General features: G+C 42.9%; 1 protein-coding gene across 1 annotated transcript in view; it reads right to left on the reverse strand.

Moving 5' to 3' along the window:
* The window catches only part of LOC112219072 (transient receptor potential cation channel subfamily M member 1-like), a 136,016-nt gene that overhangs the window by 82,245 nt on the left and 35,786 nt on the right, over nucleotides 1–17,985 (reverse strand). Inside the window, exons 3-4 of the mRNA XM_042301203.1 lie at nucleotides 13,642–13,849; nucleotides 7,044–7,257 (exon numbers count right to left, since the gene is read on the reverse strand). Coding sequence (XP_042157137.1) covers nucleotides 7,044–7,257; nucleotides 13,642–13,849 — 422 coding nt within the window. The remainder of the gene's footprint in view (nucleotides 1–7,043; nucleotides 7,258–13,641; nucleotides 13,850–17,985) is intronic.

The following is a 17,985-nucleotide window of genomic DNA, read 5'->3' on the forward strand; positions in this document are numbered from 1 at the left end:
TCTCTGATGTCCCTCTGGAATGCTACCCTTGCTCGGATTTCATCAACCTTGTTGTCAAGAGACTGGACATTGGCAAGAAGAATGCTAGGGAGTGGTGCACGGTGTGCCCGTCTCCGGAGTCTGACCAGAAGACCGCCTCGTTTCCCTCTTTTTCGGAGTCGTTTTTTTTGGGTCGCTGCATGGAATCCACTCCGTTGTCCTGTTTGTAAGGCAGAACACAGGATCCGCGTCGCGAAAAACATATTCTTGGTCGTACTGATGGTGAGTTGACACTGAACTTATATTCAGTAGTTCTTCTCGACTGTATGTAATGAAACCTAAGATGACCTGGGGTACTAATGTAAGAAATAACACATACAAAATAAAAAAACTGCATAGTTTCCTAGGAACGCGAAGCGAGGCGGCCATCTCTGTCGGCGCCGGAAGTAGAGTCTATAGGCCATCAGAAGAAGAATGAAGAACCAGGGGATATAACCAGAATGAGGAACCAGAAGAATTAAACAGAAGGATGAACAAGGATGAACCAAAACTGAGAAATCGGTGGAGAAAGGCCTTGGTGAGGGAGGTGACCAACAACCTGATGGTCACTCTGACAGAGCTCTACAGTTCCTCTCTGGAGATGGGAGAACGTTCCAGAAGGACAACCATCTCTGCAGCACTCCACCAATCAGGCCTTTATGGTAGAGTGGCCAGACGGAAGCCACTGCTCAGTAAAAGGCACATGACAGCCTGCTTGGAGTTTGCCAAAAGGCACCTAAAGACTAAGACCATGAGAAACAAGATTGTCTGGCCTGATGAAACCATGATTGAACTCTTTGTCCTGAATGCCAAACGTCATGTCTGGAGTAAACCTGACACCATCCCCACGGTGAAGCATGGTGGTGGCAGCATCATGCTGTGGGGATGTTTTCAGGGGCAGCGACTGGGAGACTAGTCAGGATCAAGCAAATATGAATGAAGCAAAGTTCAGAGAGATCCTTGATGAAAACCTGCTCCAGAGCGCTCAGGACCTCAGACTGGGTCGAAGGTTCACTTTACAACAGGACAACAACCCTAAGCACACAGCCAATACAAGGGAGGAATCACTTCAGGATAAGTCTCTCTATGTCCTTGAGTGGCCCAGTCAGAGCCCGGGCTTGAACCTGATCAACATCTCTGGAGAGACCTGAAAAGGGCTGTGCAGCAAGGCTCCCCATCCAACCTGACAGAGCTTGAGAAGATCCTCAGAGGAGAATGGGAGAAACTCCACAAATACAGGTGTGCCAAACTTGTAGTGTCGTACCCAAGAAGACACGAGGCTGTAATCACTGACAAAGGTGCTTCAACAAAGTACTGAGTAAAGGGTCTGAATACTTATGTAAATGTGATATTTCAGATTTTGTATTTTTTTTATAAATTGGCAAACATTTCTAAAAACCTGTTTTTGCTTTGTCATTATTGGGTGTTATGTTGATTGTTGAGGGATAAAAAATATTTAATAAATTTTAGGCTGTAACCTAACAAAATCTGTAAAAATTCAAGGGGTCTGAATACTTTCTGAATGCACTGTATGTGGTGCCAAACTGGATCAGAACATCTATTGCTTTCTCAGCCAGGCATTGATCGTGGAGGGATCTGCTGCTAAACAGCAGCCCTGCAGAGTGTGGGTCGTGGAGTGATCTGCTGCTGAACAGCAGCCCGGCAGAGTGTGGGACGTTGAGTGATCTGCTGCTAAACAGCAGCCCTGCAGAGTGTTGGTCGTGGAGTGATCTGCTGCTGAACAGAAGCCCTGCAGAGTGTGGGTCGTGGAGTGATCTGTTGCTAAACAGCAGCCCTGCAGAGTGTGGGTCGTGGAGTGATCTGCTGCTAAACAGCAGCCTTGCAGAGTGTGGGTCGTGGAGTGATCTGCTGCTAAACAGCAGCCCTGCAGAGTGTTGGTCGTGGAGTGATCTGCTGCTGAACAGCAGCCCTGCAGAGTGTGGATCGTGGAGTGATCTGCTGCTAAACAGCAGCCCTGCAGAGTGTGGGTCGTGGAGTGATCTGCTGCTAAACAGCAGCCCTGCAGAGTGTGGGTCGTGGAGTGATCTGCTGCTGAAAAACAGCCCTGCAACAGCAGCCCTGCAGAGTGTGGGTCGTGGAGTGATCTGCTGCTGAAAAACAGCCCTGCAGAAGTGATCTGCTGCTGAAAAACAGCCCTGCAGAGTGTGGGTCGTGGAGTGATCTGCTGCTGAAAAACAGCCCTGCAGAGTGTGGGTCGTGGAGTGATCTGCTGCTGAAAAACAGCCCTGCAGAGTGTGGATCGTGGAGTGATCTGCTGCTAAACAGCAGCCCTGCAGAGTGTTGGTCGTGGAGTGATCTGCTGCTGAACAGCAGCCCTGCAGAGTGTGGATCGTGGAGTGATCTGCTGCTAAACAGCAGCCCTGCAGAGTGTGGGTCGTGGAGTGATCTTCAAGAAAACTGCATAAAAAAATATCCTGCACAACGTGAAGTACATTTGCATCTTCCACCCAATAGCGCAGCTGAACAGAGATCACTGAACACAGAGAGCACTGAACAGAGAGCACAGTTGCACTTGGCCAAAATCAATTCCAGCAATTAATAAATAATTATAAATGTAATCTGACTCGTCGTGGCCCAGAAAGGCTGCTTTAGAGAGATCATCAGAAACCTCAACTATACTACAAACACATGGCTCTGGCCATGATCTTATTCACACTTTGAGGTGCTTGGGTAGGTGACATATGTACTGTACTACTGTCTCAAACGGACCATGCAGAGTAATTATCTGAACACACATACACATACTGTACCATGACCTACACTATACTACAGTAGATGTATGTAACCTCTGTATACATCAATGATGTCGCTCTTGCTGCTGGTGATGCTCTGATCCACCTCTACGCAGATGACACCATTCTGTGTACATCTGTCCCTTCTTTGGACACTGTGTTAAATGGCTGCAGGGGCACTATTGAGTAGCTTGGATGAAAGGTGCCCAGAGGTGCCCAGAGTAAACGGCTTGCTCCTCAGTCTCAGTTGCTAATATATGCATAGTATTATTACTATTGGAAAGAACACACTGCCATTTCTGAAACTGCTTGAATGATGTCTGTGAGTATAACAGAACTCATATGGCAGACAAAAACCTGAGAAGAAATCCAAACAGGAAGTGAGAAATCTGAGGTTGGTATATTTTCAAACCATTCCCAATTGAAATCCCATTGCGATATGAATGAAGATTCACTTCCTAGGGCTTCCACTAGATGTCAACCGTCTATACAACCGTCTATTTGAATGAGGCTTCTACTGTGTTGTGGGACTGAATAAGAGCAGAATGAGCCATGTGTCTGGCAGTCAGCCATTTCCTGGTCACGCGCATTCCACATGATATCCACTTGCGTTTCGTTCCTCCTCAAGACACAAAGGAATTCTCTGGCTGGAACATTATTGAAGATTTATGATAAAAACATCCTAAAGATTGATTCTGTACTTCGTTTGAAATGTTTCTTCGACCTGTAATATAACTTTTTGAAGATTTTGTCCGAAAAAATGGTCGACCAGCACCAGCGTTTGGATAGATGTACCAAACGCGCCAACAAAAGTAGCTAATTGGACACAAATAACGGACATTATCGAATAATTTATTGCAGACCTGGGATTTCTGGGAGTGCATTCTGATGAAGATCAAAGGTAAGGGAATATTTAGCATGTAATTTATGGTTTATGTTGACTACAACATCGTGGCTAATTTGACTTGATTGTTCAGATTTTTGAATGTTTTGCTTTTTCCGTAAAGTTTTTTTGAAATCTGACACAGCGGATGCCTTAAGGACAGGTATATCTATAATTCCATGTGTAGAACTTGTATTATCATCTACATTTATGATGAGTATCTGTTGAATCGATGTGGCTATGCAAAATCACTGGCTGTTTTTGGAACTAGTGAATGTAACGCACCAATGTAAACTCAGATTTGTTGATATAAATATGAACTTTATCAAACAAAACATACATGTATTGTGTAACATGAAGTCCTATGAGTGTCATCTGATCAAGATCATCAAAGGTCAGTGATTAATTTTATCTCTATTTGTGCTTTTTGTGACTCCTCTCTTTGGCTGGGAAAATGGCTGTTTTTATTGTGGCTTGGTGGTGACCTAACATAATCGTTTGTGGTGCTTTCGCTGAAAAGCATATTGGAAATCGGACACTGTGGTGGGAATAACAACAAGACTACCTTTAAAACGGTATAAGATACATGTTTGTTTGAGGAATTTTAATTATGAGATTTCTGTTGTTTTGAATTTGGCGCCCTGCAATTTCACTGGCTGTTGTCATATCCTCCCGTTAACGGGATTGCAGCCCAAAGAGGTTTTAACTAACCTCCTGACGAGCTTCAATGCCATACAACTCTCCTTCCGTGGCCTCCAACTGCTCTTAAACGCAAGTAAAACTAAATGCATGCTATTCAACCGATCGCTGCCCGCACCTGCCCGCCCATCCAGCATCACTACTCTGGACGGCTCTGACTTAGAAAACACAACTACAAATACCTAGGTGTCTGGTTAGACTGTAAACTCTCCTTCCAGACTCACATTAAGCATCTCCAATCCAGAATTAAACCTAGAATTGGCTTCATATATCGTAACAAAGCATCCTTCACGAGGGTATGTTTGGCTGCCAAACATACCCTCGTAAAACTGACTATCCTACCGATCCTCGACCTCGGTTATGTCATCTATAAAATTGCCTCCAACACTCTACTCAGCAAACTGGATGTAGTCTATCACAGTGCCATCCGTTTTGTCACCAAAGCCCCATACACTACCCACCATTGCGATCTCTACGCTCTCGTTGGTTGCCCCTCGCTTCATATTATTAGCCAAACCCACTGGCTCCAGGTCATCTACAAGTCTCTGCTAGGTAAAGCCCCGCCTTATCTCAGCACACTGGTCACCATAGCAGCTCCCACTCGTAGCACACGCTCCAGCAGGTATGTCTCACTGATGTACCCCCAAAGCCAACTCCTCCTTTGGTCGTCTTCCCTTCCAGTTCTCTGCTGCCAATGACTGGAACGAACTGTAAAAATCACTGAAGCTGGAGACTCATATCTCCCTCACTAGCTTTAATCACCAGCTGTCAGAGCAGCTTACAGATCACTGCTCCTGTACATAGCCCATCTGTAAACAGCCCATCTATCTACATACCTCATCCCCATACTGTATTTATTTATTTATCTTGCTCCTTTGCACCGCAGTATCTCTACTTGCACATTCATTTTCTGCACATCTACCATTCCAGTGTTTAAATGCTATATTGTAATTACTTTGCCACGATGGCCTATTTATTGCCTTAAAACTTGTTAGGGAGGATGTCCCTGTGGCGGGATCAAATCAGCGGATATTTTAGAGCGCCACCGAAAGTTTTTGATAAAACTCAAACTTTCATTAAAACACACATACAAGATACTGAATTAAAGCTACACTCGTTGTGAATCTAGCCACTGAGTCAGATTTGTAAAATGCTTTTCGGCGAAAGCATGAGAAGCTATTATCTGATAGCATACACCCCCCAGAATACCAGACCATCAACAAAACAACAGATTTTGCGGTAGCCGGCGCTACCCAAAACGCAGAAATAAAATATAAAACATTCATTACCTTTGACGAGCTTCTTTCTTGGCACTCCTGTATGTCACATAAACATCACAATTGGGTCTTTTTCCCGATTTAAATCCGTCATTGTATACCCAAAATGTGATTTGCTGAAGACCGGTCTGATCCAGAAAAATGCCCCTTTACAAGACGCAACGTCACTTTTTAAAATTACAAAAGTTGCCTATATACTTTTACAAATCACTTCAAATTACTTTTCTAAACCAACTTTAGGTATTAATAAACATTAATAATCTATTAAATTGATCACGGGGCGATCTGTATTCGATAGCAGCAAGTCTTGAAATCATCGTCCATGTTTTCACATTCAAAACATCCTGTGGTGAGCCCAAAGAAAGGAAATGCGTCACGTTACCAAAACAAGGATAAAGCCGCCCCTAAATGACAGCATTGGCGACATCGTGTGGAAGCTGTAGGCGTTTACAGGGGATTGCCATGTATTTTCTTCAGCCTTAGACAATACATTGACTGGCGGATGGATATTATTTTTGTGTTTTTGGTGACCAGTTTTTTGAAGGATTTTGACTCCTAAACACGTTTTGTTATAGCCACAGACACGATTTAACCAGTTTTAGAGACTTCAGAGTGTTTTCTATACACACACACTTATCATATGCATATACTATATTCCTGCATGAGTAGCAGGACGCTGAAATGTTGCGCAATTTTTAACAAAAAGCTGCGAAAATTCGCAGCCTCCTTAAGAGGTCCCTTATCTTACCCCATTTGCACGAACTGTATATAGACTTTGTTTTCTTTTGTTCTACTGTATTATTGACTTGTTAATTGTTTATTCCATGTGTAACTGTGTTGTCTGTTCACACTGCTATGCTTTATCTTGGCCAGGTCGCAGTTGCAAATGAGAACTTGTTCTCAACTAGCCTACCTGGTTAAGTAAAGGTGAAATAAAGAAAATAAATACAAAACCTGACCTACACTACAGTAGATGAATATACAGATCGAACACACAATCTTTAGTACTATCTGACCTCTGACATGTGTAATCCATGTTTCCCTTCTGACATGGCTGAATTAATATCATGTGTATCACCATGGGAAGATTTGATGTGAGTGATATTTAAGCAGCAGGCCAGGATTCAAGAGACCTGTGCATGGTAAATTACTTTAAAAGGTGATTTCTGTTTGAGCCGACTTCAGAGTTTACAGCGAACTTGATTTCTGTAAATATATGGGATGTGGCCTAAATCTATCACTTTGCTCAGGTTGTTAATCGTGTTGAATCTGTGTTGAATTGAATCTGGGCCTCATTCTCTCAATGGTATTCCTGTTCTGAACTATAAAGTGAGTCTCCATTGTTAAGGGTCAGGGTAGCTTGTACAGAGCATCATGGGTAATGTAGTTCATCATGCTATAGCAGGTACCCACCAGTGCTGACTCCACCAGTGAAGATCCATGCTCCGGTGGTGACTGCAGCCTTGATGAGTCCCTTCCCTAACACCTGTTTGAGTTTGGGCTGCAGGTCAAAGTTCTGCAGGCCTCCGTGGATGGAGATGAGCAGGTTGGGGAGTTCCAGCTGCCAGTCTTTCACCATCAGTTGGAGCAGATTGTCTGGCTTAGAGTCATGGGACACTCTGATGTACTGGAAGGGGAGAGGAAAATAGTTCAACTCTGTGCTCTACACATTGCAGAAATTATTCTACCTAAAAAAACAATAAAGGGCTCTCCTGCAGGGACAAGCACGCAGAAGAAAATATTTTGGTTGGTTTGGGGGACGTTTGTTGAATTCTGTATGCAAGCTCTTGTGGTTGTGTTGTGGATGGAGCATAACTAGTCTAGTGTAGTTATAATTGTTGGTGTGTTGGATTCATTTGATTGTGCTTATTTTGGGGACTGTGCAGTTATGGTTTGGTTGTGGTATTGAGTGGTTGTGGTGTGGTTGTGGTATTGAGTAGTTGTGGTGTGGTTGTGGTTTTGATTAGTTATGGTGTGGTTGTGGTATTTAGTAGTTATGGTGTGGTTGTGGTATTGAGTAGTTGTGGTTGTGGTATTGAGTAGTTGTGGTATTGAGTAGCTGTGGTGTGGTTGTGGTATTGAGTAGCTGTGGTGTGGTTGTGGTATTGAGTAGCTGTGGTGTGGTATTGAGTAGTTGTGGTGTGGTATTGAGTAGTTGTGGTATTGATTAGTTGTGGTTGTGGTATTGAGTGGTTGTGGTGTGGTATTGAATAGCTGTGGTGTGGTTGTGGTATTGAGTAGCTGTGGTGTGGTTGTGGTATTGAGTAGCTGTGGTGTGGTGGTTGTGGTATTGAGTATGGAGTAGTTATGGTGTGGTTGTAGTATTGAGTGTGGTGTGGTATTGAGTAGCTGTGGTTGTGGTATTGAGTAGTTGTGGTATGGTTATGGTGTGGTTGTATGGAGTGGTTGTGGTGTGGTTGTAGTATTGAGTAGTTATGGTGTGGTATTGAGTGGTTGTGGTGTGGTTGTGGTATTGAGTAGTTGTGGTATGGAGTAGCTATGGTGTGGTTGTGGTTATGAGTGGTTGTGGTGTGGTTGTGGTATTGAGTAGTTATGGTGTGGTTGTGGTATTGAGTAGCTGTGGTGTGGTTGTGGTATTGAGTAGCTGTGGTGTGGTTGTGGTATTGAGTAGTTGTGGTGTGGTTGTGGTATTGAGTAGTTGTGGTTGTGGTATTGAGTAGTTGTGGTATTGAGTAGTTGTGGTGTAGTTGTGGTATTGAGTAGTTGTGGTGTAGTTGTGTTATTAAGTAGTTGTGGTGTAGTATTGAGTAGCTGTGGTGTGGTTGTGGTATTGAGTGGTTGTGGTATTGAGTAGTTATGGTGTGGTTGTGGTATTGAGTAGCTGTGGTGTGGTTTTGGTATTGAGTAGTTGTGGTGTGGTTGTGGTATTGAGTAGTTGTGGTATTGAGTAGTTATGGTGTGGTTGTGGTATTGAGTAGTTGTGGTTGTGGTATTGAGTAGTTGTGGTATTGAGTAGTTGTGGTGTAGTTGTGGTATTGAGTAGTTGTGGTGTAGTTGTGGTATTAAGTAGTTGTGGTGTGGTATTGAGTAGTTGTGGTGTGGTAGTGGTATTGAGTAGTTGTGGTGTGGTATTGAGTAGTTATGGTGTGGTTGTGGTGTGGTTGTTTTATTGAGTAGTTGTTGTGTGGAGTATTTGTGGTGCAGTTGTGGTATTGAGTAGTTGTGGTATGGAGTATTTGTGGTGCGGTTGCGGTATTGAGTAGTTATGGTGTTGTAGTATTGAGTAGTTATGTTGTAGTTATGGTATGGTTGTGGTGTGGTAGTGATATTGAGTAGTTATGGAGTCGTTGTGGTTGTGGTGTGGTTGTGGTATTGAGTAGTTGTGGTGTGGTTGTGGTATTGAGTAGTTGTGGTGTGGTTGTGGTTTTGATTAGTTATGGTGTGGTTGTGGTATTGAGTAGTTATGGTGTGGTTGTGGTATTGAGTAGTTATGGTGTGGTTGTGGTATTGAGTAGTTATGGTGTGGTTGTGGTATTTAGTAGTTATGGTGTGGTTGTGGTATTGAGTAGTTGTGGTTGTGGTGTTGAGTGGTTGTGGTATTGAGTAGTTGTGGTATTGAGTAGCTGTGGTGTGGTTGTGGTATTGAGTAGCTGTGGTGTGGTTGTGGTATTGAGTAGCTGTGGTGTGGTTGTGGTATTGAGTAGCTGTGGTGTGGTTGTGGTGTTGAGTAGTTGTGGTGTGGTTGTGGTATTGAGTAGTTCTGGTGTGGTTGTAGTTGTGGTGTGGTTGTGAGGTGGTTGTGATATTGAGTAGTTATGGTGTGGTCGTATTGAGTAGTTATGGTGTGGTATTGAGTAGTTGTGGTGTGGTTGTGGTTGCGGTATTGAGTAGTTATGGTGTTGTAGTATTGAGTAGTTATGTTGTAGTTATGGTATGGTTGTGGTGTGGTTGTTATATTGAGTAGTTGTGGTGTGGTTGTGGTATTGAGTAGTTGTGGTGTGGTTGTGGTATTGAGTAGTTGTGGTGTGGTTGTGGTATTGAGTAGTTGTGGGGTGTTGTAGTTGTGGTGTGGTTGTGAGGTGGTTGTGATATTCAGTAGTTATGGTGTGGTCGTATTGAGTAGTTATGGTGTGGTATTGAGTAGTTGTGGTGTGGTTGTGGTTGTGGTATGGAGTAGTTGTGGTGTGGTATTGAGTAGTTATGGTGTGGTATTGAGTAGTTATGGTGTGGTTGTGGTATTGAGTAGTTATGGTGTGGTATTGAGTAGTTATGGTGTTGTGGTATTGAGTAGTTATGTTGTAGTTATGGTGTGGTTGTGGTATTGAGTGGTTGTGGTATTGAGTAGTTGTGCTGTGGTTGTGGTGTGCTTGTGTCATTGAGTAGTTGTGGGGTGGTTGTGATATTGAGTAGTTATGGTGTGGTATTGAGTAGTTGTGGTGTGGTTGTTGTATGGTGTGGTTATGGTATTGAGTAGTTGTGGTGTGGTTGTGGTATTGAGTAGTTGTGGTGTGGTTTTTTATTTTAATTTTATTTATTTGACCTTTATTTAACCAGGTAGGCAAGTTGAGAACAAGTTCTCATTTACAATTGCGACCTGGCCAAGATAAAGCAAAGCAGTTCGACAGATACAACGACACAGAGTTACACATGGAGTAAAACAAACATACAGCCAATAATACAGTATAAACAAGTCTATATACAATGTGAGCAAATGAGGTGAGAAGGGAGGTAAAGGCAAAAAAGGCCATGGTGGCAAAGTAAATACAATATAGCAAGTAAAACACTGGAATGGTAGTTTTGCAATGGAAGAATGTGCAAAGTAGAAATAAAAATAATGGGGTGCAAAGGAGCAAAATAAATAAATAAATTAAAATTAAATACAGTTGGGAAAGAGGTAGTTGTTTGGGCTAAATTATAGGTGGGCTATGTACAGGTGCAGTAATCTGTGAGCTGCTCTGACAGTTGATGCTTAAAGCTAGTGAGGGAGATAAGTGTTTCCAGTTTCAGAGATTTTTGTAGTTCGTTCCAGTCATTGGCAGCAGAGAACTGGAAGGAGAGGCGGCCAAAGAAAGAATTGGTTTTGGGGGTGACTAGAGAGATATACCTGCTGGAGCGTGTGCTACAGGTGGGAGATGCTATGGTGACCAGCGAGCTGAGATAAGGGGGACTTTACCTAGCAGGGTCTTGTACATGACATGGAGCCAGTGGGTTTGGCGACGAGTATGAAGCGAGGGCCAGCCAACGAGAGCGTACAGGTCGCAATGGTGGGTAGTATATGGGGCTTTGGTGACAAAACGGATTGCACTGTGATAGACTGCATCCAATTTGTTGAGTAGGGTATTGGAGGCTATTTTGTAAATGACATCGCCAAAGTCGAGGATTGGTAGGATGGTCAGTTTTACAAGGGTATGTTTGGCAGCATGAGTGAAGGATGCTTTGTTTCGAAATAGGAAGCCAATTCTAGATTTAACTTTGGATTGGAGATGTTTGATATGGGTCTGGAAGGAGAGTTTACAGTCTAACCAGACACCTAAGTATTTGTAGTTGTCCACGTATTCTAAGTCAGAGCCGTCCAGAGTAGTGATGTTGGACAGGCGGTTAGGTGCAGGTAGTGATCGGTTGAAGAGCATGCATTTAGTTTTACTTGTATTTAAGAGCAATTGGAGGCCACGGAAGGAGAGTTGTATGGCATTGAAGCTTGCCTGGAGGGTTGTTAACACAGTGTCCAAAGAAGGGTCGGAAGTATACAGAATGGTGTCGTCTGCGTAGAGATGGATCAGAGACTCACCAGCAGCAAGAGCGACCTCATTGATGTATACAGAGAAGAGAGTCGGTCCAAGAATTGAACCCTGTGGCACCCCCATAGAGACTGCCAGAGGTCCGGACAGCAGACCCTCCAATTTGACACACTGAACTCTATCAGAGAAGTAGTTGGTGAACCAGGCGAGGCAATCATTTGAGAAACCAAGGCTGTCGAGTCTGCCGATGAGGATGTGGTGATTGACAGAGTCGAAAGCCTTGGCCAGATCAATGAATACGGCTGCACAGTAATGTTTCTTATCAATGGCGGTTAAGATATCGTTTAGGACCTTGAGCGTGGCTGAGGTGCACCCATGACCAGCTCTGAAACCAGATTGCATAGTAGAGAAGGTATGGTGAGATTCGAAATGGTCGGTAATCTGTTTGTTGACTTGGCTGTGGTTGTGGTATTGAGGTTGTGGTTGTGGTATTGAGTAGTTTTGGTGTGGTTGTGGTATTGAGTGGTTGGTGTGGTTGTAGTATTTAGTAGTTGTGGTTTAGTTGTGGTATTGAGTAGTTATGGTGTGGTTATGGTGTTGAGTAGTTATGTTGTAGTTATGTTGTGGTTGTGGTATTGAGTAGTTATGGTGTGGTTGTGGTATTGAGTAGCTATGGTGTGGTTGTGGTATTGAGTAGCTATGGTGTGGTTGTGGTATTGAGTAGCTATGGTGTGGTTCTGGTATTGAGTAGCTATGTTGTGGTATTGAGTATCTATGGTGTGGTTGTGGTATTGAGTAGTTATGGTGTGGTTGTGGTATTGAGTAGTTATGGTGTGGTTGTGGTATTGAGTAGTTGTGGTGTGGTTGTGGTATTCAGTGGTTGTGGTATTGAGTAGTTGTGGTGTGGTTGTGGTATTGAATAGTTGTGGTGTGGTTGTGGTATTGAGTAGTTGCGGTTTTGGTATTGAGTAGTTGCGGTTTTGGTATTGAGTAGTTGTGTTGTGGTATTGAGTAGTTGTGGTTGTGGTATTGAGTAGTTGTGGTTGTGGTTGTGGTATTGAGTAGTTATGGTATCGTGTGGTTGTGGTATTGAGTAGTTATGGTATGGTGTGGTTGTGGTATGGAGTAGTTGTGGTTGTGGTGTGGTTGTGGTATGGAGTAGTTGTGGTTGTGGTGTGGTTGTGGTATTGAGTAGTTGTGGTGTGGTTGTGGTATTGAGTAGTTGTGGTTGTGGTATTGAGTAGTTGTGGTTGTGGTATTGAGTAGTTATGGTATGGTGTGGTTGTGGTATGGAGTAGTTGTGGTTGTGGTGTGGTTGTGGTATGGAGTAGTTGTGGTTGTGGTATTGAGTAGTTATGTTGTGGTATTGGGTAGTTATGGTGTGGTATTGAGTAGTTGTGGTGTAGTTGTGGTATTGAGTAGTTATGGTTTGGTTGTGGTATTGAGTGGTTGTGGTGTGGATGTGGTATTGAAAAGTTGTGGTGTGGTATTGCGTAGTTATGGTATGGTTGTGGTATGGTTGTGATATTGAGTAGTTATGGAGTCGTTGTGGTATTGAGTGGTTGTGGTGTGGTTGGTATTGAGTAGTTGTGGTTGTGGTATTGAGTAGTTATGGTGTGGTTATGGTATTGAATGGTTGTGGTGTTGTTGTAGTATTTTTTTTGTTGTTGTGGTATTGAGCAGTTATGGTGTGGTTATGGTAATGGGTAGTTATGGTGTGGTTGTGTTATTGAGTAGTTATGGTGTGGTTGTGGTATTGAGTAGTTATGGTGTTGTGATGTTGAGTAGTTACGTTATTGTTATGTTGTGGTTGTGGTATTGAGTAGTTATGGTGTAGTTGTGGTATTGGGTAGTTGTGGTGTAGTATTGAGTAGTTATTTTGTAGTTATGGTGTGGTTGGGGTGTAGTATTGAGTAGATATGTTGTAGTTATGGTGTAGTTATGGTGTAGTTATGGCACAGTTTTGGCGCAGTTTTGGTGTAGTTGTGGTGTGGTTGTGGTGTAGTTTTGATGTTGTGGTGTGGTACTGAAAAGTTATGGTGCAGTTATGGCTCAGTTGTGGTGTGGTTGTGGTGTAGTTTTGATGCAATTGTGGTGTGGTATTGAATAGTTATTGTGTAGTTATGGTTTGTTTGTGGTATGGTTCTGGTATGGTTGAGGTGTAGTTATGGCGTAGTTATGGTGTGTTTGTGGTATGGTTGAGGTGTAGTTATGGTGTAGTTATGGCGTAGTTATGGTGTGTTTGTGGTATGGTTCTGGTATGGTTGAGGTGTGGTAAAGCTGTTTATAGTTAGACAGGTCATAGGTCCTACCATTGCCTTGTTGATGAGGCCTCCACCCTGGAAGTCGATGGTCCCGAAGGCATCCGTGGGGGAGGTCTGTGTGTTTTTGGCCACAGACCACCTCTCCTGCTGGGGCGGGTCGATCTGGACTAGCTGATGGTTCTCTTCCGACAGCTTGTTGGTCAGAGCGCCCAGCGGGATCACCACGTGCTGCGTTATGAGCTGACCACACGAACATCTACCGGGGGAGAGGGCACTAGACTAGTTAAGACAGCAGGATACAGGTCACTACACTAGTTAAGACAGCAGTGGACTGACGTGGCCCCATAGGGAAGCTGTCTGAAAGTAGTGTACACAGATCAAAACAAAATGTATTTGTAGCGTTCACAGACCTGCAGACGTTATCACAGGTTCAATTCTTATGTTTCTAGCTCCAACAGTGCAGCAATATCTAGCAATACAATAACAATACCATTGTTTGCCCAAATAATCATACATTATTCATTAAGATATGCAAGGTTTTTTATACATATTTTTTTCAATAACTATATACAATCCAGATGGGTGCGTTGGAAATGCTTGTGGCAGTTCATCTGCTTCTGATCTGTGGATGGCACTGTGTGCTCTTTTTAAAGGATGGGTCCCAATCTCTCGAAGGCCTTAGGACCCAGGTGGACAGAGGTGGTCTGCCAGTCACAGTGACGGCAATCCAAATTGGGATGGGGGAGGTTTTAGCGGGTGGAATAGTGGCGAACAATTGGAGGTTTCTCAGTAGCAGTGCAAATACCATGGTATGGCTATTTGGACGCTCAATCATCTTGGTACTTTTTATTGGCATGTCAACAAAATACTGAGTAAAGGGTCTGAATACTTATCTGTCATGACATGGCCCTCACCAAGAAGACTTGAGGCTGTAGGCGCTGCCAAAGGTTCTTCAACAAAGTACTGAGTATGTGTCTGAATACTTATGTAAATGTGATGTTTCAGTTTTTATTTTTAATACATTTGCAGAAAATTCTAAAAACCTTGTTTTTGCTTTGTCATCATGGGGTATTGTGTGTAGATTCAGAGGAAAAAACTATTTAATCAATTTTAGAATAAGACGGTAACGTAACAAAATGTGGAAAAAGTGAAGGAGCTGAATATTTTCCAAATGTACTGTATATTATGAGAAAAATACTTTAATATTTTATCATTATGGTAAAAGGTAGCAGTTATAATTATAATGGCTTAGCAGATAATAAGAAAAGACGATCAGTATTTACCTGGCTAAAAGAGAAGGAATATAATATCTATTGTATAGGAAACTCACTATTGTAGAGGAAGGTGAGTAGAAAGTTGACTGGGGGGGTGAAATACACTTCTCCCATGGGTAAAGAAACTCAAAATGGGTGACGATATTAATTAACAGTACTTTTGATCTGAATGTGCAAATTGTTAAAACAGATATGCAATTAGATGGACTTTTTTGAATATGGTATCTGACCATAAACATATTTGGCTCATGTCCAAATAATGATTATCCACTTTTTGGAAAATATATATAATAGTTTATCAACCCTACAAGCAAAACAAGAATATATTATTATGATGGGAGATTATAATACGGTTTTAAATACCTCAATGGACCGTAAAGGAAATCATAGTACCACAGTCATTTTTCTATTTTATTTAACACGTCAAGTCAGTTAAGAAAAAAATCTTATTTACAATGACGGCCTCCCAAGGAACAGTGGGTAACTAAAGCCTCTTGCTCCTACTTGAGACGCAGACGTCCCACCTAGAGCTCTGGAAATGCAAATGCGCTACGCTAAACGCTAATAGTATTAGTTAAAACGCAAACGTTCATTAAAATACACATGCTTGGTATTGAAATAAAGCTACACTCGTTGTGAATCCAGGCACAGAGTCAGATTTTTAAAATGCTTTTCGGCGAAAGCATGAGAAGCTATTATCTGATAGCATGTAACACCCCAAAAGACCCGTAGGGGATGTAAACAAAAGAATTAGCATAGTCGGCGCTACACAAACCGCACAATAAAATATAAAACATTCATTACCTTTGACCATCTTCTTTCTTGGCACTCCTTGATGTCCCATAATCAATACTGGGTCTTTTTTTCGATTAAATCGGTCCATATATAGCCTAGATATCGATCTATGAAGACTGTGTGATAAACGGAAAAAATAGCGTTTCATAACGTAACGTCATTTTTTAAAAGTTAAAAAGTCGACGATAAACTTTCACAAAACACTTCGAAATACCTTTCTAATGCAACTTTAGGTATTACTACACGTTAATAAGCTATAAAAATCATCAGGAGGCGATGTAAATTCGATAGCTGGTCGTGTGGAAAAAATGTCCGGAAAAACACAGAGACGATGCATCAAGTTGGTGGTCGGAGGGAATCGGTTCCCTTTGGTCGGATCTACCAAGAATCAAATCAGAATCAAATGAGAAGACTCTATACATCCTGTGGAAGCTGTAGGTACTGCAACCTCGGCCTCATTTAATACGGTTCACCTTTAACAATGGGTTGAAGTGGCGCATGGATATTTTTTTCCATCTCCAGTGATCAGATTTTCCTGCGCTTTTCGATGAAACAGACGTTCTGTTATAGTCACAGCCGTGATTTAAACAGTTTTGGAAACGTCTGAGTGTTTTCTATCCACACATACTAATCATATGCATATACTATATTCCTGGCATGAGTAGCAGGACGCCAAAATGTTGCGCGATTTTTAACAGAATGTTCGAAAAAGTAGGGGGTAGGCTTAACAGGTTTTAACTGGCTTGTTCAGGGGCAGAACAATAGGTTTTTACCTTGTCAGCTCAGGGAGTCGATCCTGCAACCTTTCGGTTACTGGCCCAACGTTCTAACCACTAGGCTACCTACCGTCATGCACTTTAGAAAATCACAGATATCATGGGTATAATGGTACATACAGGCACCGGTTAGTCGGGCTGATTGAGGTAGTATGTCAAATCAAATCAAATCAAATTTAATCAAATCAAATCAAATCAAATTTTATTTGTCACATACACATGGTTAGCAGATGTTAATGCGAGTGTAGCGAAATGCTTGTGCTTCTAGTTCCGACAATGCAGTAATAACGAGCAAGTAATCTAACTAACAATTCCAAAAAAAACTACTGTCATACACAGTGTAAGGGGATAAAGAATATGTACATAAGGATATATGAATGAGTGATGGTACAGAGCAGCATAGGCAAGATACAGTAGATGATATCGAGTACAGTATATACATATGAGATAAGTATGTAAACCAAGTGGCATAGTTAAAGTGGCTAGTGATACATGTATTACATAAGGATGCAGTCGATGATATAGAGTACAGTATCAACGTATGCATATGAGATGAACAATGTAGGGTAAGTAACATTATATAAGGTAGCATTGTTTAAAGTGGCTAGTGATATATTTACATCATTTCCCATCGATTCCCATGATTAAAGTGGCTGGAGTAGAGTCAGTGTCATTGACAGTGTGTTGGCAGTAGCCACTCAATGTTAGTGGTGGCTGTTTAACAGTCTGATGGCCTTGAGATAGAAGCTGTTTTTCAGTCTCTCGGTCCCAGCTTTGATGCACCTGTACTGACCTCGCCTTCTGGATGGCAGCGGGGTGAACAGGCAGTGGCTCGGGTGGTTGATGTCCTTGATGATCTTTATGGCCTTCCTGTAGCATCGGGTGGTGTAGGTGTCCTGGAGGGCAGGTAGTTTGCCCCCGGTGATGCGTTGTGCAGACCTCACTACCCTCTGGAGAGCCTTACGGTTGAGGGCGGTGCAGTTGACATACCAGGCGGTGATACAGCCCGCCAGGATGCTCTCGATTGTGCATCTGTAGAAGTTTGTGAGTGCTTTTGGTGACAAGCCGAATTTCTTCAGCCTCCTGAGGTTGAAGAGGCGCTGCTGCGCCTTCCTCACGATGCTGTCTGTGTGAGTGGACCAATTCAGTTTGTCTGTGATGTGTATGCCGAGGAACTTAAAACTTGCTACCCTCTCCACTACTGTTCCATCGATGTGGATGGGGGGTGTTCCCTCTGCTGTTTCCTGAAGTCCACAATCATCTCCTTAGTTTTGTTGACGTTGAGTGTGAGGTTATTTTCCTGACACCACACTCCGAGGGCCCTCACCTCCTCCCTGTAGGCCGTCTCGTCGTTGTTGGTAATCAAGCCTACCACTGTTGTGTCGTCCGCAAACTTGATGATTGAGTTGGAGGCGTGCATGGCCACGCAGTCGTGGGTGAACAGGGAGTACAGGAGAGGGCTCAGAACGCACCCTTGTGGGGCCCCAGTGTTGAGGATCAGCGGGGAGGAGATGTTGTTGCCTACCCTCACCACCTGGGGGCGGCCC

This window comes from Oncorhynchus tshawytscha, linkage group LG19, assembly GCF_018296145.1.
Source record: "Oncorhynchus tshawytscha isolate Ot180627B linkage group LG19, Otsh_v2.0, whole genome shotgun sequence".
NCBI classification, from domain to species: domain Eukaryota; kingdom Metazoa; phylum Chordata; class Actinopteri; order Salmoniformes; family Salmonidae; genus Oncorhynchus; species Oncorhynchus tshawytscha.